Raw genomic sequence first — 22,478 nt, forward strand, 5'->3', positions numbered from 1 at the left:
GTGTGTGTGTGTGTGTGTGTGTGTGTGTGTGTGTGTGTGTGTGTGTGTGTGTGTGTGTGTGTGTGCCTGTAGAGAGAGAAGAGGTTGCAGACCTGTCACCTCTCGCTCTCTCTCATCCTTTCATTCCCTTTGTAGTTTGAATCCTCGGTGGTTTCACAAAGCAGACCTCCTTTATCCATCCCTCTCTCTGCTCTCCCTCTCCCCTCCTTTCCTGTTTGTCTTTCCTCTATCCTATCCCTCCTTCTTTCCTTATTCTACTACTCTCTCTTCTGCTCCTGCTCTTTGCTCCTCCTTCTTTTCTTCCTTTCTCTTCTTAAGTCTCACCTTCACTGCTCTCCATTTTCTCTTGTTTTTTTCCTTCCTATTTCATTGGTTTCATTCTTGTTTATTTGTCTTTCTGTTGCCATTTTCTTCACTCTCTTTATCTGTCTTTCATATCCGCTCATTTCTAATTCTACCTATTTCTGCCCGTCTTCTCTTTATTTATCGGATGTCATCCTCATCATCCCTCCTAAATTGTCTCCTACAAGTCTCTCCTTTCTTTCGTCCATCCCTTCCTTCATTTGTCACATCCTTTCCTTTATTCCTTCTTCTTGTCTTCTTCCAACTCCTTCTCGTTTCCTCCTCTCTTTTCTTCATTCCTCCTCCCATCTGCCTTTATTTTCTCAACTTTCTCCACCCCATCATCCCCCTCTCTCTCCTTTCTCTTGCTCCTCCTGTCCTCCACTTCTTCTCTATTATTTCTCTCTTGTTTTTGTCTTCCTCATTTCTTCCTTCTGCACCTCTCCTTGTAGACTTATTCCTCCTTCTCTTGCCCCTTCCCTCCTCTCTCCCTCCTCCGTCTCCTTGCCCTCCACCATCACCGGCGCCCCTGCAGATGGAAGTTAATTTTACACGCTCGTGAGAAATAGGAAGAAAAAAAAATTAGTGTCAGCAAAAGATTTATAAGACATAGAAACTCAAGAGCCGGCGATTCTCTGTGCTGTGTTTGTGCTCCAGGGTCCTTTCTGTTCTCGCTATAGCACACTATTTCTATCACTGCCTGATACCCCCCCCCCCCTCCCTGAATCACACACACACACACTGCTCCCCCCTCAGGAGCCTGTCAGATGATAAAGAGATGTTGTCAGAGACTGATTATCAGCCAGGCACCTAAAAACAAGTAAAACATCAAACGCACAAAGACCACACAGGGACTCGGCCTTATTTTCCCCCCCTAATTTCTCCTCCATAAATCTCTCCCTCTCTCTCCGACTTCCTTCTCCGACTCTTTTCCATTTTGTCTCTGTGTCGCTGTCAGAACAAGCGTGTGTTTGTGTGTTCTGTTTTTTTTTTTTTTGCCTGCTGGGGAGCCATTTGATTTGTTCTGCCGTTTTAGAGCTCATATTGTTTCTGGTGTGTTGTTTTTATTATGACGCCTTTATTCATATCGGTTGCCTGTGGCAGCGCAGGTCCCGGTCCCTGAGTCACCGGGGAGCGAGATAGGGACGGGGATAAAGCAATAAAGCAAGAAAGAGCTGCATCGGCTCGACGCACAACAGGAAGTGTGTGTGTGTGTGTGCTAATGTGCTAATGTATGTGAGTGTGCAGTTTGTGTGTAGTTTGTGTGTGTGTGCTGACGTGGGTGGGAAACGATGAAGTGCAAGTTTAAATTAAAACAAAAAGCTTCACTCAATTTTCTCAGCAATACACACACACACACACACACACACACACACACACACACACACGACACACTTGGCACCTGATGTTCATTAAACAATGAGAGACGAGTGTGTCGTTTGTCATTCAGCATGGCGGCCGGGAGAAGACGATCGCTCTAGCCGTCAGTGTGATTAAAGTTTGTCGCATGTATCGTATATCAGCGCGCTCCACACCTTCAGTCATCGGATGATCCACGGACAGGTGAGCCTCCACCAGTGGGACAAAAACCATCCTTCATCAATAAGTGAAACAAAGTAAAACAACACAACAAGGTCTGACTGCAGCCGGAGTCTGTACGCGGAGGTGTTCACATCCAAACACAGAGTTCATCAGATCTTTAATCCATCGTGTTTGGTCTGCTTTGTTCGCAAAACAAGCTAAACATTCACTCACTTTGTTGCAAGCAAAGCTGACAAAGTGCACAATCAGCACATTTTGGTCCTTTTTTTGAAATCTTAGTATTAGATCTGAAAAGCTTAAGGTCAGATTGATGTAGTTAAGCTGGTGTTCTGAAACATGACCCCCAACAAATAATAATAATGTAATAATGTATGAAGTTTGTCTGTTGTGTACGTTTTCATTTTGGGTGAAACCAAACTAACCTAAGAAACAACGCTTTGAAGAGGTTGACGTTTGATCTTTTTCATTGTCAATATTTTAGTGCAGTTACAATCATTTCACAATTGATGAAAAAAACAAAATATTATTAAATTGACGTTAAACTCAAATACACGATTGTAGGCCCTTTATTGGACACAATTCATCAACACACACGCCCCCAACAATCTGGGGAGGTGTGGCCAGAGTCGAGTCTAGTACTGACCAATTCTTTGTCCAAATAAGTGTGTGGTGTCAATAACATTATTTTAGTCCTCCTGATCGAGTTGGAGCCTCCCAGAATCGTAAAGATCAAACATGTTTGATCTTTAGAATTCTGGATCAGGTTTGACTCCAACAGAATACAAACAAGAGCCAATGAGAGCGAGCGCAGACGGGGAAGCGTCACAGAGCGGATGTTGGGTAATTTAACAGCTCGCAATAATGTCAGCGAAAAAAAATAAACATGACTGAGCCCCGAGCCAAGTGGAATATCTAAGAAGAGTCGCTTGTGGCAACAACAAGAGTCTCTTTATAACGTCTCAAACCACACGAGTTTCTGTGAGATCAAAAAGAAGGGGTGTGGTCTGACGGTGTGGTCGAATCGTGTAGTGTGTCCTTATGTCTCCCATGTTTTAAAAATCTGTTAAGATGTGAAAATCATCTCGTGTGTAGTCAGACTGAGCTGCTTATATCGCTTGTTTAACACTTTTACAAACTTATAGCTCATAAATCATCTCAACAAGGTAACCTTTGCTATGGTAACGTGACCAGTGAGCTTACTTTCTGTAGAATATGTCGGGGATGCAACATATCCTAAAAGACAATACTCTCTCCAACCAACATATCCTAAAATACAAAACTTAATCCTGCTAACTTGAATGTGCAGAAACAGAAGCTGAATCTATGACACGAGCAGAAGTATGATGCTCATTGGTTGTTGGGCAGCATGTGAACACCTCCACCTTGACCTGGTCTTTTGTGCTCCCAGGACCACCACTTCAGCTGCAGCCAGACCACCATGAACAAAGTGTCTTTTGCAAAGGAGGAAAGGAAAGGAAGCAAGGACAAGAAGTGAGGAATCGACGGGGTGCTACTGACTAAATGTGAAGTCCTTTTCTTCACTTTGTCTCCTTTCATAGCCGTCAGTCCAGGATCTCTGGCAGGTCCATTGTTTGTGGATGTATGTATGTATCTGTGTGTCTGTGTGTGTGTCTCCTCTTCATGCTCCGTTTTTAACCCCAGCTGAGGGAGGCGGTCAGGAGCAGGAGGAGCAGTAGGACGGGTGCAGGAGGGCTGGTGGGGAGCGACGCGGCGCCCCCTGTACCGGAGGAGCCCAGGTTGGAGACGGTGGCCCTCTCTGAGTAAAGCGGGATGACATCAAACTGACCACCTTCATTGCCTTCCTCCTCCATCTGCGTCAGCTCCTCCTCTTCCTCACTCTCCACCACCTGACAGGGACGAGATGCTGTGAGTAAAAACTGACAGGATGTCTGAGCTCAGATATTATCACTTCTAACACCTGATACTGAATTTAAGAGTTCATATTCGTTGTTTTATTCTACAAGTCCTTTTACCAGGAGGTCTGAAAAAAGATTTAAGATCAAGTCAAGGGCCCACATTATGCTTTTTCTGGTTTTATATGCTCTTTAGTGTGTTTTCCAAGTGTCCTGTGCATGTTTAGGCACATCTATTTGCAAAAATTCAAAGTCCACGGAAACGCGGCTTCTCCTACGTCCTCCTGTTAGCTGTAGCATTAGTTGCATGTACCGCTCGGTTCTAGCCCCTCTCGAAAAAAAATTGACAGTCCGACGTCATTGTCAGTGTGAGATCACTGATCTAAGTCCATTGGCTCATTGTGGCAAACCGTGCAGCTCATTTTGAAATTTCCGAGACGTGTGCTGAGCAACTGACCAATAACTACAGAGCGGATCGGCAGACCAATCAGAGCAGACTTAGCCCACGTGGGGTCTAACAGTGTGGGCTCAGCAGAGCGTAGCTGACAGACTCAGAGCGGAGAGGGAGCAAGGAGGAGCAGTACATGAAAACAGACACTTTTTTCAGACTTTAGCTATTGTGAACGTACAAAAGTAGGAACATAGATTAAATATACGAACCCCAAAAAGGGCAGAATATGGGCTCTTTAAGTAAAAGCATATAACCCTTAAATCTTCTTAGCTGAATTCTTGAAGGACTCAAACAGAAGATGTTTGTCCAAGTCACAGTTTAAAGTTCCAGCTAAACAAAATGTGCACAAGATGTAAAGAAGCAACAAGCAGCCTACATAAACAAGCGGAGGAAGTGCAGTCATGTCCACGTGAACACAGAGTTAAGAACAACAAACTCAAAGGGAGTTTGACTTCACTATTTGTTGAAATGTTGCATATTACACCGTTGATCTTTCCTCTGTAAAAAGACTGAATGCTCATGCTAATGTGGTTTTCATTTGAGCTCTTTAAAGGAAGAATGTGTGATTTTTTGATCCAGTAGATGTCGCCCTTGAGCATCAGCATGAAACCAAAACAAACTGCTGTTTAGCGACACCTCCTCCATACTGAAACTCCAACCCTTCTCCACTCAGGTTCAAACGAAGGAGTTATGAATTAAAACGCACCATGATTAAGCACCATTAAGTGCAAGTGGCGGACAAATTTTCTTTTGCTCGAGCTGCAATCACCTGTGTTTATTCACCACTCACCACTATTTGTTTATTCACATTTCTTTCCACATTTGTTTATGGTTGAAATGACATGTTCATGGTAAATGGACTTGAGCTTGTGTATTTCTTTTCTAGTCTTCTAAATACTCAAAGGTCTTTTACACTGCAGGTCACACCTACACATTCACACACTGATGACAGAGGTTGGAAGTGACAAACAGAAGTAACTAATCTATTCATAGTGAGTCCAAGACAAATTTCCCCAAGGGGACTATAAAGTGTATCGTATCATACTCATTCACATGCCGCTGCCAAAGCAGTGGGAGCAACTTGGGGTTAAGTGTCTTGCCTAAGGACACATCAGACATGTGGCTACAGGAGCTGGGGATCAAACCCTCAACCTTCCGGTTAGGAGACGGCCGACTCTACCAACTGAGCCACCTTTGTTTTAATCATTAATGAAGACTTTGATGAAGAGAAGTCTTTATTTAAAACTTTCAAGCTGTTGATGAAAATGACTGAGTGTCACTTTACTGGAGTTGAGTGTTGAGGACGCCCAGCTGTTTATCCTCAATGATCTGCACAAACATCTGGAGGAGCCCCGAGCTGCTGCCAGGTTATAGTTTGCAGATTGTTCTTGGGCTGATAATAATACACCGCTCCATCATTTCATTGAAATACTGCCTCAGACAGCAGCTCCTGTCTGGATATTTACATTTTTGTACTTTTATTTTGTACTCTTCATCATCTCGTCTGACAGCTGGAGAAGCTTTAAACCGTCGTCTGTTTCTCCTTCAGGGCGCAGAAACTCATCACTCTGGGATTTTTCTTAATTTATTATAACGTAATGCGACAATCATCTTGTGCATCATGGTGGAATAGATTCTGATAAGTCCTGACCGACGGAGAGAGCACCTCCTGTCTTACGTTGAAACTTTTCTCCATCGTGCACAGTTTGGTCTCATCAGTCTCATGACCTTTCTTTTGTTTTATCACATTAATGAGTCATCGGAGCACAGGGATGACTTAAAGACCACGATGAACAAGTCTCTGAAAATCATTAAAAATATATTAGTTCTTGTTATGACCAGCACATGTGTAGGAAACGTCCACACTTGAGGTATTTAATCTAATTTATTATACAGTTTGTAGTTATTATGGGCAGATGCTGTAATAACAGTCCATCTAATTGGCTACAGTATTGAACTGTCATGTGTTGTAACCCTGCTTCCCCATTTTTATTGTTTACTTGGCAGTCATCATCTTGGTTTATGAATCCAGGAGTTGAGATAAAGCTGGGGGATACACATTGATTCACGTCTTCTACGATAAGTCGCTGTGGAAGCAACTCCCAAACCCCCCTGGATAACCGAGCTTCAATTTGACCCTAAATGTGACAAATAGACTTGAAACGAGAGATTGAGACTCACAAGGGACTAAATCAACTGAGAAGTAGGACCATTTTCTCTTACAACTTCCACCAGATATGTGTGCATTGTGTGTCCGCTCCAGTCCGTTACCGCTCCGTGCAAACCTCGTCCGTCAACAGCAGGAGTGCCGAGACAAAGGAAATCTTGCGGTGATTTTACAGATTCACTCGTGACAGCACGAGATAATTCGATGTTTGTGGTATAGGACAGAATAAAACCAATTAAAAAACATTTACAAACAAACAGAAGGTCATTGTTCTAAAAATAAGCCGTTTTAATAAGATGTTTTAATGTTGTTTCAGTGTCTGACTTCCCCTCCCACTCTGACTTTTCTGTGGTAAAGTGATGCGGTGGGCTCCGGCATCCAGAAGGTTTCAGATGCAATTCATATCTTTCACTCGTCTTTACCAAGCAACAACCTCCGGTGTTAAAAATGAAGCCAGTGGGGAAGTGCAAAATGCTGCAGTTTGTCGAGTGTCTGCTTGAGTCTGGCTCAGGAACACAGGAAGTCACATACACACCACAGCAACAACAAAAAAAAGCAAAATTTTCCAGCAGAAATGAACATCTTTACAGCCTGGTTCAAAAAACCAAATAGGTGTGATTAGCTCATGTCTCGATGGACACACACTGTACGGGGGTGAATGTTTTGATGACTCATCAGTTTTGATTTGATGAAGGATAAGAGTTATTCACAATAAGGTGTGTAGCTGACCTGATTGACAGGCGGGCGCGGTGTAACGGTTTGTCAGGAGGTTTAAAACTCAGCTCCAGCTCTCAGCCTGTCATTTGTAATGGCGTGTTTTCATTTTGCAAACTCAACTCCTGAACTCTTGATTACTAAAAAAAAGCCATTCAAAATTATGTTGTGTTTTGTGTTCTCTGATTAGTTTTGAGTAAAATTTTCAGCAACAGAAATAGATGTATCTACAGTTGATGAAGTAAATAGTCTGTTGGTTGAAATCTTGTCTCTCTCTCTCAGTTTTTATTGCACTCCTTGAGCAGACACAACATTTCAAACAAAGAGCGGTAATCTGTGTTTCTAAGTGTGACACTTTTTTCTTTTCCTCTGCCTGAGCCTATCCTCAGCTTTTTGAAGTGAAACCTTTCAAATTCTGGAAAAATCACTTTAGAGAAACAAGGCAAAGCTCCTCGGAGAGACAAGACAAGAGGCTGAGTGACGGACGGAGGAGGAGGAGGAGGAGGTGTGGAGCAGGTACTGATGGGGGGAGGGGGGTTCAATAAGGAGGGAATGAAGTGAGAGCAGAAACATTGAGTGTGAAGCAGGAGAAAAGAAAGAATGGAGGAAGTGAGGAGAGGACGGAAGGAAGGAAACATAGGAAGAGGGGGATTTGGGGAAGGAAGAGATTGAGGGGGGAGACATATGGGCATGAATAAATTCATACTAATGAAGCCTGACTGATGCACTGCTTCCAACCAACACCTCGTCTAATCCGCTCGTCGGCAGAGAGAGAGTCGGCCGAGGAGGAGCGAGAGAGAGAGCTGGAATCCCCTCTTGTCTGGCGGCTGCGATTATCTCTGGCAGTGAAGCATGCTGGGAGCCGGAGAGCCACAGCCACGGCAGATTGCGGTCCGGCAAAGGTTACAGTAGCCAGGACCAGGATTGGATTGGACCACGTTTAACGGTCAGTGTTGGACAAGGACTGCCAGGAGCTGAACATATGTGCGTCTGTTAGTGTCTGCACATTACTGAGCTGGCAGACAAACACATGATCCAACAGGATGGAGATACAACACTGCAGGGCCAGAATGGTCCGTGTGAGGCCTGAAGGGCTGTGAGAGACAAGGTGATCGTACGTACATCAGGACGGCCAAAACATTTCTATGACTGCAGTGAAGTCTGAATCCCCACACCACCCACCTGCTTAGCATCAAATGACTAATAGGGAGGGCACCTAACATGACCTCTCGTTCAGACAAACTTCCAAAAAACTCCTGAAAAAGTTTTTAGGGTGAGCTGCATGTGTGAACGCAACCAGACAAACTTTTCACTCTGACTTTACCGGGAGTTCTCCTGCCAGCTTCCTGGTCTTTTTCTCCTGAAAGTCTGAGTGAGCTGATGTGAGAACACAGCAGCATATAATCAGAACCCCCCCCCCACCTCCCTGCCTGACAGGGATACTCTCCCACAGTGAGGTGCATGTGTGAACAGCCAGATAAGGAGGATTTCAGGGGCAGTCCTCCTCAAATTCTCCAGAATAGTTTGGGCGTGCATCAAAGTGCAGCTTATGTGAGGTCAGAGTTAAACATATTCTCTTTTTACACAGGGCCTTTTCCAGGGTATTTTTATTTTTCTTCTGTGTTGTGAAAGCCTTAAATTCACATGTAAAAACTCTGGCAGGCCGTCAACCAACGATCTTGAGGAGCCTAAGAGAGCTCAAGAGCTCTCAGGAAAGTAGGCGTTAGTGACTGAAATTTACAGATAGATACATGCAGTAATATGATGTACTGTATATGCACAGAGAGAGAGAGAGAGAGAGAGAGAGAGAGAGGAGCTCAAGGTGCCAGTTCCCCCGGTAGAACAACTAGAACTGGCTGAAAGGTTCTTGAGACTGGATGTGAAAGACTAAGAACAAGGCTTTCAAAAGAAGAAAAATTCAGATTTGGTTGAGGGTTAACTGGAAGTCCAGAATTAAAAATAGCTGCTACTCCACCACCTCGTCCGGTGTCTCGAGGTATATGAGTATGAAAATGACTGGGAGGAGTGGATTCATTCAAACTAACATATTCATCTTGACACAGCCAGGTTTCAGTCAAAAAAAGTAAATCAATATGCTGATCTGATATCAGATCATTCACTAAAAGAGATTTGGATGCTAAGGACCTAATGTTCAAAAGTCCGCAGTGAATCTTCTGATTTTTTAGCAAAATTGTATTCGTAGTCTTGATTCTGATGAGATTTTGACGATTTACGCCGTTTGGATGACTTATAAAAACGGGTCTGGGCCGGGGGACAGACACAGTACCTACAGTATAACTACAGTTCGATTCAGAATTACAGCTATAGTGACTGGGAGACAGATCTAAGGGAGGCGCAGAGAAGCGTGTAAGACTGCAGCCCCACCCCTTATGATGCTAATATCTTGCCCTTGATTTCATCAAAGGTTATGGTGAATGGACTTGAGCTTTTGTATTTTACACAGCAGGTCACACCTACACATTCACACACTGATGGTAGTGATTGCTATGTAGTGAGACCATCAGAAGTAACTCATCACATTCATACACCTCCGACGAAGCAGAAGGAGCTACTTGGGGTTAAGTGTCTTGCCCAAGGACACATTGGACATGTTGCTGCAGGGGCTGGGAATCGAACCCTCGACCTTCAGGTTGAGAGATGACAACTCTACCAATTGAGCCATAGCTGTTATAAAAGTTATAGAAACATTCTGCATCTGATGGGGTTTTCTTGGCTTTTGCTTTTGGACTCTCGAAGAACTGAAGTTTTTTGCACTTCCACATCGGCTTTGTTTGTCAACAACACAGGTTGTTGCTTTGTCTGAACTCAGCTGTTCTAAACAGGAAATGCACTTTGATTGTAAGGTTTTGAGATGACAGATCTTGGATTGGGAGGTTGTACGAACACAAGCCCTCCTGTCAGTTCAGCAGATCTCAAACTAAGAACTATCTAAGAAATCTCCTCCATCATGTGGACTCCTGCAGTCCTGGAACAGCTCCTGGAGGATCTCACAAACTCTGTGGAATCTTTTGAAGACTTGCCAAAGTGCTTTGATAACTCCAGCCCCCCAGCTGCTCCTTTAATCTCTTCATCAAACGCTGACTCACTTTTGTGTTCTACACTGACGGGAGGCTCAAACTGCTGCTGAAGACCACCATCAGTGAAAACTAATCCCATCAAACTTCTAAACTTTGAGGAGAAACGTTTTAGTGTTTCAAATGATTCCAATAGAAGGTCAAGTCTTCCTGTTTGCCTTCATGGATGTGGACTTCCTGCAGCTGCTTCACTACAACAGTCTCCAAGGAGGGTTTTTCTGAAATTATGACAATATATTAACTCAGTCATTGTGAATGGTGCAGTACTTCCATCCATCCATTATGGATGTCCTGTTTGGGGTCACGGGGGGAAAACTACAGATGCCATTGTTCAAAAGAAAGGGCTGGTCAGCAGCCAATCACAGACACACAGAAACACTCACACCTACGGGTAATCTAGAGCCAACAACAAGCCTTAAGGCCCCAACACACCAAGGAGATCGTCAGCCATCGCTCCTAGTTGGACACTATCGAGTGATCGTTGAGTGTTAGTTTGCTCCATCGCTATCTGTCAGCCCCCCTCAGCCTTTTTTCAACTGATTTAACATGTTGAATTGTCGTCGGTCATCGCGGTTGATGAGAGGAATCTCTGTGATTGGCTGTTCAGCTAAGCGAATCAGTGCACGGGAAGAAAAACGGAAGTGATGATAGAAACTAAACGACGACAGTCAAGAGGTCTCCGCCTCTTCAGTTCTTGTTCCACTAATAAAAGACGAACGGCTGACAACGCCCAAAAATGCACAGGTAGAACATGTAAACTCCACACAGGGAGGTCCTGTCTGATGCAGGAACCTTGTTGCTGTGCGCCGACATCGCTAACCAGTGCACCACTGTGCAGTCCTATTGCACTACTTATGATAAATAATTCAAAGTTTTCAAATCATAAGTAACTCTATTTCTAAATACTTGTTTAGATGCAGTTTACCTAGATGCAGTTGAAACTTGAAACTTACAACTTTAGAGGTAATTTAGATTTTCTGTCTGGTAAAACACTCGCAGAGCTGAAATTAGAGAAAAAACATTCAACGATTCAAACATTCATACAGGATATGTAAAATATGCCCTAAATATATCTTTGAGTAACGACTTGAAAAAAAAAGGGTGAAGTCAAACTCCCTCTGGGTTTGTTGTTCTCAGCTCTGTGTTCAGAGGGTGTGTACACATTTGCAATACAAAATAAACAAATAAAAAGACATCTCCATCTTCTGGTGACACAATTCCAAAAGAAGGTGAATTTTAAGTTTTCAGCTTTTAAAAAAAAAGTAAAGATGATTAAAAAAGAAACCGATAAAGAAAAAAGCCCCAACAATGGAGATGAAAGCACAATAAATAAAGAACAGCGTGTGTGACAGCGACAAGATGAGCTCAAAGCAAAGATAATGGAAAAGTCTGAAAGGTAATTGAAAGTGTGAACGCTGCGGCGTACTCACAATGTTGTTGTGTTCAGGCAGGTGGTTGTTGCTCAGCAGCTCGTCCTCCTGAACCAGCGGGGAGGGTCTGGGAGCCGGAGGGGGGGTGATGTCTGCAGGCAGGGAGCCGGGGCTTCCCATCCAACTGATAGAGTTACCTGCAAGGAGACACAGCCCCATCACTGCCTATGTGTGAGTGTGTGTGTGTGTGTGTGTGTGTGTGTGTGTGTGTGTGTGCGTGCGCTGCGGCGCTGCACCTCAGTGGGCGTGAACCTACATATCTATGTGGCAGCTTTATTGTTTGAGCTGTCGGCAGGTTGATAAATCACCCAGTTTTATGGGAAGTGCATTGACGCATTGATCGTGGCTTTAGTGTTTGGACATACAGGCTCAGTGTGTATCGACGGGCTTATTGACAGCTGCTGTGATTGAGTGACAGCTGCAAGGGCTCTACCCTCTGGCTCCTCTACTCACATCTCAGGAGCCCTGCAGAATCCCAACGCTGCAGATCCGGACTGTGGGCCTGTTCTGCATGCTGAGGCTGAGGCGTAAAGCTGACACATGAAGAGGCAGAGTTCAGTTCATGCTGAGAGCCCCGCTGCAGGAGATCGACCACCCGGACGGATTCAGGAGACATCGAGATGAAGACGCTTTTCTCATTTATTCCATTTGAATTGTTCCTCAGAGAGTCTTTCATGTTGACTCCGTTTTCTTGATTCTGCTTCTTACATGCATAAAGTAAAACCCGGATTTTTAAGAGCAGTAGAATTTTTGGTCCTTCAAATGAGACTAATCAATTCCAACCTTTTCCCAAAAGTGTCACATTTCAAGGACTTGAGAGTAAGGTTCAGTACTATTTGATACCATGTGTTTTAAACCGATACAATCTCAGTCATTTTAATAATATCAGAAAGAAACAAAGATTAAAAATACATAACTTTCATAAGACAAAGAAGAGGAATGAAGTAAATCCTGCACACTGTCTAATCTTTACAAAAACATTGGCAACATCTCTGCCAATTTGATGTGCAATTAAGTAAATGTGCAGGAGTAAGGTTACTTTTTTTGATAGTTGAAAACAATAAATCAACATTTTTCCTTTCAGTTCAGAAATATTTTTTTGCAGAAGGTGACTTATTTTGCAGTAATGTAAATATTTTTAAATTGTTGAATTGTTTTGAAAGTATTTGTTTTTCATGAAACATTTTTGCATCTAATGAAACGATTTTTTTTGCAATCATGAAAAATTACAGCAATTGACCTTTAGACTCTACTTATTTCTCTGATCCTGATGAAAGTTTTTTGTCAACTGCAAATGTGTTTCATCCGGTTTCATTGTTGAAAAGACAACAACAACAAACCACCTGATAAAAAATGTTCTTCATAGATCTCCCTGAGGTAAAAAGTAACGTCGAGTAATGATCCAAGGGAAACCTTTTTAATGTCCAACATATTCTTCAGATTAAAAAAAAAATGACTATAGGAAAGATTATACTGATGAAAAAGGTTTTATCTGAAGTCATCGTCAAAGGCTTGAAAAAGATTAAGAGTAAGAGACTCTTATCACCTGATGTTTGCTGTTAAGGGCTTCTGTAGAATCGACTGCAAACAAAATAATGACAATCTTTTTTTTTTTTTTTTATCAAAATGTCATCACTGAATCATCAGATCATCCAGCCTATTCACTGCACCTCCATCACTGTCTGCTTTGGATGTGCAACTAAACTGGACAGACACAGACTGCAATAGACTATAAGGACTGTAGAAAAGATCATCGGTGTCAACCTGCCCCCCATCCAGGACTTATCCCGGTCCCGAGCCAGGAAACAGGCAGGTAGTATCACTGCAGACCCCTCACACCCCGGACACAAACTTTTCAAACTCCTCCCCTCCGGCAGGCGTTACAGATCACTGAACGCAAAAACAACCCGCCATAAGAACAGTTTCTTCCCCCAGGCTGTCACTCTGATGAACGCTAAACAGTCACAGAGTGTCAGACCTGTCACGGTGAAGTAGGTCTGAACCAAACCGTCACTGTGAATACATATATATATATATATATATATATATATATATATATATATATACATATACATATATTATTTAATTTAAATGATAAATCTATGCACACCTTTAATGTAAATACTGTGAAACTCTACCTCATGTAAATTAACCCATCTGTCACATAATAATTTTTTTTAAGTACATGTTTACAACAGCATCTTTTGCACTACTCACCACTGCACTGTTTCTAATTTAGTCTTGTACATATTAATCTGCTTATTTTGTGTTTATTTTGTGTTTATTGTGATATTTAAAGAGGACATATTCTCCCCCTTGTCCACCTTTTCAAACAGTCCCCTGTAAGTCTAAATGAAACATCTGTAATGTGCTTTGGTCAAAATATAACATGAATCAAGCACCAGAGGAGGTTTGTGACCCTGTGTAAACCAGCTCTCTCAGAACGCTCAGTTTTGGTGTGTGTGTCTCTTTAAATTCAGAGAGCCCCCCCTGAGTTTTCCCCGTAGACATCACTCCTCTGTAGCGAGAATAAAAATGGCGGACCTGCGCAAAAGTTTTGCTCTTGGCTGGGGGTGGAGTCCATGAGTGGAGATACCAGGGGAGGGGAGGGGATTTTTTTTACCAGAATCCCACTGTGACATCACAAGGAGAGCACATTTGAAACAGAGCATTTTTCTCTGTGTTGTAAGACTTATGCAGTCCACAAACAAAGGACTGGATGGATTTATTTAGTGGATTTTTCATAATATTCCTTGTGTGTGAGCATACACGGCCAATAAAGCTGATTCTGATAAATAAATTTAGTTCAATACAATTTAGACCAAATTCAAGTATCTTCATGCAGAGATGAAACACAGCACATAAAGAGACCAGAGGAGAGGTGCGGGTGAACACTCACGCAGGCAGATGTTGTGGGTGAACATGCGTTGCAGCCTCAGACAGTCCTGCCACTGGTTCCCGCTGCCTTCACAGTTACACCACAGAGACACGTCTGCAGAGCCGTTACTGATGTAGTTTGGAGTCATGAGGGTTCCTACACGCCACACAGACATGAGGAGACAAAGGACCAGCATTACTTTAATGTCAATACATTTTTGTAAATGAATTCAGAGATTTAGACACAATCAAGAGGAACACATTTAGAAAACCTGGAAGCTTCTGCTGGCTGCTGCCCCGTGTTTAACTCGGAAATCAGCTAAATTGCGTTATGGCAGGAACAAAGAGAGGACAGAAAAGCTGAAACTAAGCCTGTGGGAAAACAGCACAGAGACTCCTAAAGGAGCTGAAGGACATTTTGAATCCTGGCCTTTTATGTTTTTCTGCTTTTTGCCATCCAAGCTCTTTTCAAAGCCAGAAAACAAAACGTTTAAAAAACATAGACGAGTGTAGCACAATCCCAAAACATTACACTTTTAGATGCTATGGAACAGTTAACCATTGTGGAAACCAATACCACTCTGTAGTCTTTGTGGTTAGTTTTAAAGCATATACAATGAGTCAATTAGCCTATCTTAGCATTAATCCTAGAGGAAAACTAGCCAGGTCCAAAGTTCAAGAATACGCCTACAGCTCACTATTTAACATTTTGTCTCATTGGTTGGGCTCGACATATGTTCCTCTATTAGCTGTCATGTCACACTCCGTTGTATGGCTGATGTTTAAAAATTATTCATCATGCAGTAATAAATGTTGGTCATCACATTGTAACAGATTGGGTCGTGCCTCTTGGAAAACGATGTTTTGGAAAACGTTGGAGACAGTGTGTAAGTCAAAAGTTCATTACCAGACAAACACATCAACCTCTCAAAGCCCCGTTGTACAGCTACTATTTTATTATACATGAGCGACATAGTGTCCACATGAACCCTCATGTGACGTCGCTGTTTAGTTGAGAGGGGAAAGGAAAGTAGGACTTGATTACACACGTCCATCCATGGCAGAAGCGCCGCTCAAGCTAACACCAAGGATAAAAACAAGGCGCCATCCACTGACATCGCTCCCCTAGTAACTTAGCAACACAGTATGTCTTAAAGGTACATTCCAAAATTTCAACTGTTACAACATCCAGCTGTAACATGCAGAGCAAAACATGATCTGTCCTTTGTTGTTAACAATTTGAATTATAAGAGATGATTTGCATCATGAAACATGACATGGCTTCTCCAAGTGTTGTATTTTTGAACAAGACAGCCAACCCGTCTTTGATTATACACACATTTAATATTTATTTTCTTTTTAAAAAGTGTCCCTGGTTTAAGCTCTCATACAACATTTTGTCATTAAATGTGTGGAGAACTGTGATAGGTCTCAGATCGATATTTTAAATGGTAACTAGTAAATGGACCTGAGTTTATATATTTATTTTCTAGTCTTGTGACTCAAAGCTCTTTTACTCCGCAGGTCACACCTACACATTCACACACTGATGGTAGAGGCTGCTGAGTAAAGAGACCATCAGAAGTAACTAATCCATTCATACGCAGGTGACGAAGCAGCGGGAGCAACTTTAGGGGTTAGGTGTCTTGCCAAAAGACACACCAGACATGTGACTTCAGGAGCTAGGGACTGAACCTCGATCTTCCAGTTGAGAGGCGACCGACTCTACCAACTGAACCACAGCTGTGTCTAACAACATCACAGAAAGGATCCATATATAGAAAGACATTTTTGTGAAAGAGGGAGATGATTTCTGATTCGGCAGAAACATTTGTGATACTATTTTCTTCAAAGCCAGCAGACTCCATTTTATTGATTTTTTTTTACCTTTTTAGAAATTACTGGAGATATTTAAGCACAACTGCCCTCATGGGTTAGTTGTTTTTGTGTTTCAAAGTCCTACAACACGACACAATAAGACAAAAAAACATACTGATCGAGGCAGCTGTCAAACGTTAACTTTCAGTTTCTGCAAGATAGAATGACTAATTTGTCAATGGACTCTGGTGACCTGAGAAAAGCATCTTACCCTTGAACAAAATGGTCAAACAAAAAGGTCAACATCTTAAGTTATTCTTTCTCTAATGGTGGCTTTATATTAAAAAAAAATAGTTAAAGTACAAGAGCCCCCTTATCTCCCATTTTGTCACAAAGTGGGTTACACAGGTTGCACCTTTATTAAGAAAGGTCTGAGCCTCACAGAAAAAAAAGTCATCCATCATTGTCAGAGCGAGCAGGAAGCCACTCAACACTTTCTCTATCCACATCTCTTGTCAGTTGTCATGCATCCTCACTTTCCCACCTCCACTTCAGCTCCGTCTGATAACCTCATAACACTTTCCGCCTCTGCATCTATTACTCTCCACATCCAGCCTCCATCCTCTCACTCCCTGACACTGAAAACAAAGGACAGAGGTTTTCACTCTGGGGATGGTTTATGTCTATCACTTGTTGTTATGTTTGATGGCAGTGTTCAAGAAAAAGGGTGAAACCTGCTGTAGATTAACCTGCTGTCATATGAGATTGGGATGCAAAATTAGATCCATCCATCCATTTTTCTTCCGCTTATGGGTTGAGGTGGCGATACTGAAACCAAAGGGGATATATATCATCCATCCATTTTTTTGAGTCTACTTTCAGTTTGATGTGACCAGAAGACCTCCAAAGGCAGGTGACCAGGAGGCATCCTAATCGAATGCCCGAACCCCTCAACTGGCTCCTTTGGATGAGCCCAGCCACCCATCAGAGGAAACTAATTTCGCTTGTATTCAGGATCTCTTTCTTTCAGTCAGAACCCAAAGCTCATGACCATGAAGATCAACTGGGAATTCAAAAGCTTTACCTTCAGACTCAGCTCCGTCTTCAACACGACAGTCTAGCGCAATCCCCGCAATACTGCTGATGCTTCCTGATTTGATTAATTCTAAGAGTTCTGCACACATTTGATAAATTGGGGTGGAGCTCAGCTGACTGACAGGTGGATATGTTGCAGCTATTTACGAGGAGGCTCAGTTGGCCAAATCCAACCGATGGAGAAAACTTTTGAGTCGTTTTCCAAAGTAAAATCACTCCCTAATTTCAATCCATAGTTCACGTGCCTGAAGCCTTTCCGTTTAAGCATTTTAAAATGTCCTGCAGATGAACTGGATTATGTGCCAAAACTACTGGTAATAGTTAAATACAGCCATCTGTTTTTTGATTCAACTACTCATCTTTCCACCCCATATATCCATCCATCCTTCCCCCCGTTCGTACCAATGAGTCCGGCGTAAGCTCGGAGGCACAAGCCTGCTGAGTCTTTCAGGCAGCCGCTGGCCGTCAGAGGAGAGGGCTGGCAGTTGTTGAGGAAATCAGCCAGTCTGGACCTGGCAACAACACAAACAACAACTCAACATCAAACACAAGAAATCTGGATTTGTATGTTGGGGGTTTTCATAATAATGTCTGAGAGACGTACTGACACATTTATTTCTTGTACATTCAGCTTCATCTATCCTTTCATAACTATTTTCTGGTTGTTTCTTTGGTTTGCACGTACTGTATCTTCAGCTTCTTCCCCTTAAAGGAATAAAAAAGGATGACAAAAGCATGTATTTTTACCAATTTCTAACAACCCTAAGATTGTATCATGTTTCACTCTGTTTCCCATCAACTATGACCCACTTAACATGAATCTATCAGTTGGGTCATCACCTGCCTAAAAGCCCTTTCTTCTTTGTAGGTTTATTCCCCGCCATTCCAGTTTGGATTGAACAATACACATGAATGATTTTTGCCCAGCCACCTTTAGCTTCAACACTTACCTGCAGAGGTCATCTCTGCGGCAGAAGCTCTGCTGGTGGAGGCAGTTAGGTTGCAGACCCTCCATCTCCTGGAAGGAGCAGGAAGGTACGATGGTTTTCCTCCTCCTTTCACCACACAAGGTGTTGGTGCAGGGGCAGAACAAGACACCCAGGCTGTACTCTTCAGGAACCCGCTCCAGAAAGCGTCGTAAGGCCCGGTGGCACTTGTGCTGGTTGCATCGGTTAGTCCCTGGCACCTTTTTGGTACAAGCCAGTACATACTCTGATCTCAGGGAACCACACTTCTCATAAAGGCCACAGTCCTGTGCTGCCTTCAGGCACTGATTCTCACCATCCAGCTGCATGTAAGATGAGGCTGAAAGAGTTGAGGAGAAGTCAAATTAGACAAATATAAAGCAGCTATGTGTGGAGAGTTTCTATCAGGGAAATGAACATTTACAGCCTCATGCAATCATGGCTCAATATATCCATCTTACAGCTACAGAGGGCTGACAAGGTAATAAACAACATAAAGTGTTTTATTAAGATGATGGGCCACCATGTGCTCCCAGAATAGTCAGGTTTAGTTAAATTATGAATGTCATCTCAGTAAGTGAGATGAGAATCGAGGCATACCAGGTGTTTGAGAGATAGTCATACTGTAGATTTCGTTTGGTGTTTGTATGGCACTGATTGATAGATAATTAGATTCTAACCAGTTTTATTAACATTGAAGATCAGAGAAGAGTTGTGAGTTTATGGCATCAGGGTTTAAAACAGAAAGAAAAACAAAAGTGTCATCAGCATATTGTGGATTAGTACAGTACTTTATTACACTGAGAACATCACAAATACCAAGAGAAACTTACTTTGCTGAACTCTAAATAACAATGTAGACAGGTATTAAGTGCATGACGATGTTTCACCACAAGAAAGATGATTATTTAATTAGCTGACCATTTTGAGCGCAATGATTCACTTGTTCATATTTAATTCTCTGTCAATGTGACATATGCTGCTGGTTGTACTTATTTTTTGCAAGCTAATGTGGCGCAAAGTCAGAGTTAGCAGTGCTAAAATGACAATGCTAATAATTTATAGTTTCTCTCATACCCGTTATCGCCTGACTAACTTCACACTGTGTACAGACATTCAGTGAGTTTGGAAGCCAGCTTAGGGTTTCAGAAGGTGTTCAATATGAGCATTGATATCTAGAATGGATATGAACCTTTCATGTTCTTTCTCTGATTCTCAAACACAAATATTCAATAGGAAGTGGCTGAATGCTAACATTAGCTAAGAGTAGAGATAATGGGTTATATGAAATTTGTTTTGAACTTCAAATATGGCCCGATGGCCTATGCTGCTAGCAATTCAACAATGTAGCTACCTGTGCAGCTGAAACCAGTTTTCTTGAACATTTGAAGGAGTTTTATGAACAAATCAGCAAAAAATATTGTGCCTGCTGGGTCTAAGAAAAAAAGTCCAATGTGTGTGAATGTGTGTGACCAGTGTAAAAGTGCTTTGAGCAGACAGAATACTAGAATAAGCACTACACAAGCTCATTTACTATTAACCATAGCATGTGAACTGGTTGAGTAATGTTAGCTAGTTTATCTACCAACCAATTGAGTGATGGGCTGACTTGGAGCAGCAAGGATGTCAAACATTGGACATCCACTTTCCATTGGCAATGACTGACAGTAATTATACTTTAGGTTGGCAACAGACAGTAATTATACTTTAGGTTGGCGACCGACAGTAATTATACTTTGCAGTGATTGAAATCCAACTTATAGCAGGTATCACCGTCCTTGAGAACCTTTACGGTTTTCTTATCTAGTCTGAGGTTGTAAACAGGTGCTGAGCCAGCAAGCAGAGTAGACATATAAAGAGCAGAGTGTCCTCAGCTGGTCAAGAGTTACTATGTCTGTATTGATTCATACATATTGATTAACATGTCTAAGGCTTGGTGATTCATTGAGCTGTTTCACTGTGTATGATTGGTAAGATGGAGCAATAGAGCTGTCTGCCATTAAATATTTGCTGTGTGACATTGATGGACACTGACGCAAACTACCCAATCATAACAAAGACCGCATGAGTGACTCGGTGTGTGTGTGTCAGAGTGTGTTTTACCTGCCACTAAGGAGGCCATGCGAGTATCCATTAGTGTGTCATCATAGGGAGACATTTCCAGTTCATCCTCTCCTAAAAAAAAAAAACAGGCACAGAGAAAACCATTGGCAACAATTGAGTTAACATTTGAAAAGTGGGCCACAGGAGGTTGGAGGGAACAAATCTAAGACAAACATTAAGGTAATAAAGGACAACAGTAATGGAAAACACCAATGAAAATCCAATGAGGCATTCCTCAAAATGACTTGAAGAAGGTCATAAATGTAATCTAGAATGTAGTGTTGTAGTCAAGACCACACTAACCGAGACCATGACATACCCGAGCCAAGAGTGCTATGAGACAAGACCAAGACATTTACTGTAGGGATTGAGACAGAGTGAAGACCAAGACAAAGAATATCACAGAAAATGCTCAACTTGTGCAGCAGGCATGGCACTCCCTTACGAGGAAGGTTGTGGCTATAACTAGGGGTTAAAATCAAATTATGAATGAATTAAAGTTAATCCTTCTTTTAGAAATGAGCCTTTCCTTCTAATCCCAGTGATGACGTTGAAAAATAGTCAGTGGTGGTCTTGACTGGTTTGGTTTAAAATCTGTAGTCCAACCAGGTCTGAGACCAAGACAAGACAGAATAAAAATGCTTATGATTCCGTGACGAGACCAAGACCGATTTCGAGTACTACAACACTACTAGAATGAGGCTATAAAAGGTGAATAAACAAGAAAGTTCATTGCCAACCCTGTTACTGTGTGTTGTTTCCTAGTTCATGCATGGATATTTCACTGGAGGATTAACGATACGTTTTAAAACCCAGATAAGAAATATTTTAACTTCCACTCGCAAGATTCACTCGTATACCAATCATTTTAATTTAAAAACTGGGCCACTACCCTGTATAACCAATGTAAAATGCTGAGACATGCGGTCATGACCTCAAGGGCAGCCCCCACAATCTACCACTGCAACCAACAAAATCTGTTGAAATGTTGCCCTCAGCCATTATGTATTGATTATTGATTGATTGATTGATTTATTTATTGAAAACATTTGTCTTGCATCACAGCGGCTCTGTTTACAACATAAATATTAAACACCAAGATACAAAGTCAAAAACATCTGACACAACATTCAAACACCAAACATATATTCAAAGGCCTTCAACATGCTGGGATTATGCAAATGGCTGCTTCACTGCGCAAAGCATGCTGGGATACATAGCAATGTGGACCAGAATGGCAGCACCTTCTCGATGTACAGATATTAAATGGTGTCAAAAAATGTATCACAGTTATAAGAACACAATAAAGAACCTGCGCCAACCAGTATTACTGCTCTTTTCTCATTTAAATCCTATCAACAAGGCCCAGAATGAGGGTTCAATAATGAGAATACAACTGTGAATTAGCAGTCACAGTGATTTCATGTAACTGAGGACAGCTTTTGTCCACTTGTTAAAGCCATCAGCAGAGTCTTGATTGACGAGTGGACGAGCCGTTTGTTCCTGCAAATGATTTAAACACACTTCAAAGAACAAACTCAATCAGGAATGTAATGGCATGTAAAGTGTTTATGTATGTAAATCCTATTCTGGGCTATATATTTATGGTAATGACACGCTAGAGCAGCCGAGCAACATTGGGAACTGAAGAGTGTGTAATTACACTAATGCTCGGCTGACTAATAGGCCACAGGGGAGGAGGAGTCCGCTGGCTAGTGTTAGCTCACTTACTGATGCACACATCACACCAGCACTCTTGATACGCTCCTGTTACTCCCAGTGTGTGTGTGTGTGTGTGTGTGTGTGTGTGTGTGTGTGTGTGTGTGTGTGTGTGTGTGTGTGTGTGTGTGTGTGATAGGGTCCTTTTAACTGGGCCTCACTTTACATGAGCCAGGATTCAAAAGAAATCAGTTTTTGGCATTTCGGTGTTTGAAGGGTTGTGGACGTAAACATTACGTTTTCTAGAGAGTAAAATGTTTCACCTTAAGAAACAAATCTTCCTCTC

The 22,478-nt window shown here is 42.2% G+C and overlaps 1 protein-coding gene across 1 annotated transcript in view; it reads right to left on the bottom strand.

Annotated features, from left to right (window-relative positions):
- Positions 1–2,330: 2,330 nt before the first annotated feature.
- gfra3 (GDNF family receptor alpha 3) overlaps positions 2,331–22,478 on the bottom strand; it is a 45,666-nt gene continuing 25,518 nt past the window's right edge. Inside the window, exons 3-8 of the mRNA XM_020656379.3 lie at positions 20,474–20,545; positions 18,356–18,710; positions 17,808–17,917; positions 14,515–14,649; positions 11,616–11,752; positions 2,331–3,752 (exon numbers count right to left, since the gene is read on the bottom strand). Coding sequence (XP_020512035.1) covers positions 3,537–3,752; positions 11,616–11,752; positions 14,515–14,649; positions 17,808–17,917; positions 18,356–18,710; positions 20,474–20,545 — 1,025 coding nt within the window. The 3' untranslated portion in view covers positions 2,331–3,536. The remainder of the gene's footprint in view (positions 3,753–11,615; positions 11,753–14,514; positions 14,650–17,807; positions 17,918–18,355; positions 18,711–20,473; positions 20,546–22,478) is intronic.

The sequence above is a fragment of the Labrus bergylta genome, chromosome 9 (assembly GCF_963930695.1).
Source record: "Labrus bergylta chromosome 9, fLabBer1.1, whole genome shotgun sequence".
Classification (NCBI taxonomy): domain Eukaryota; kingdom Metazoa; phylum Chordata; class Actinopteri; order Labriformes; family Labridae; genus Labrus; species Labrus bergylta.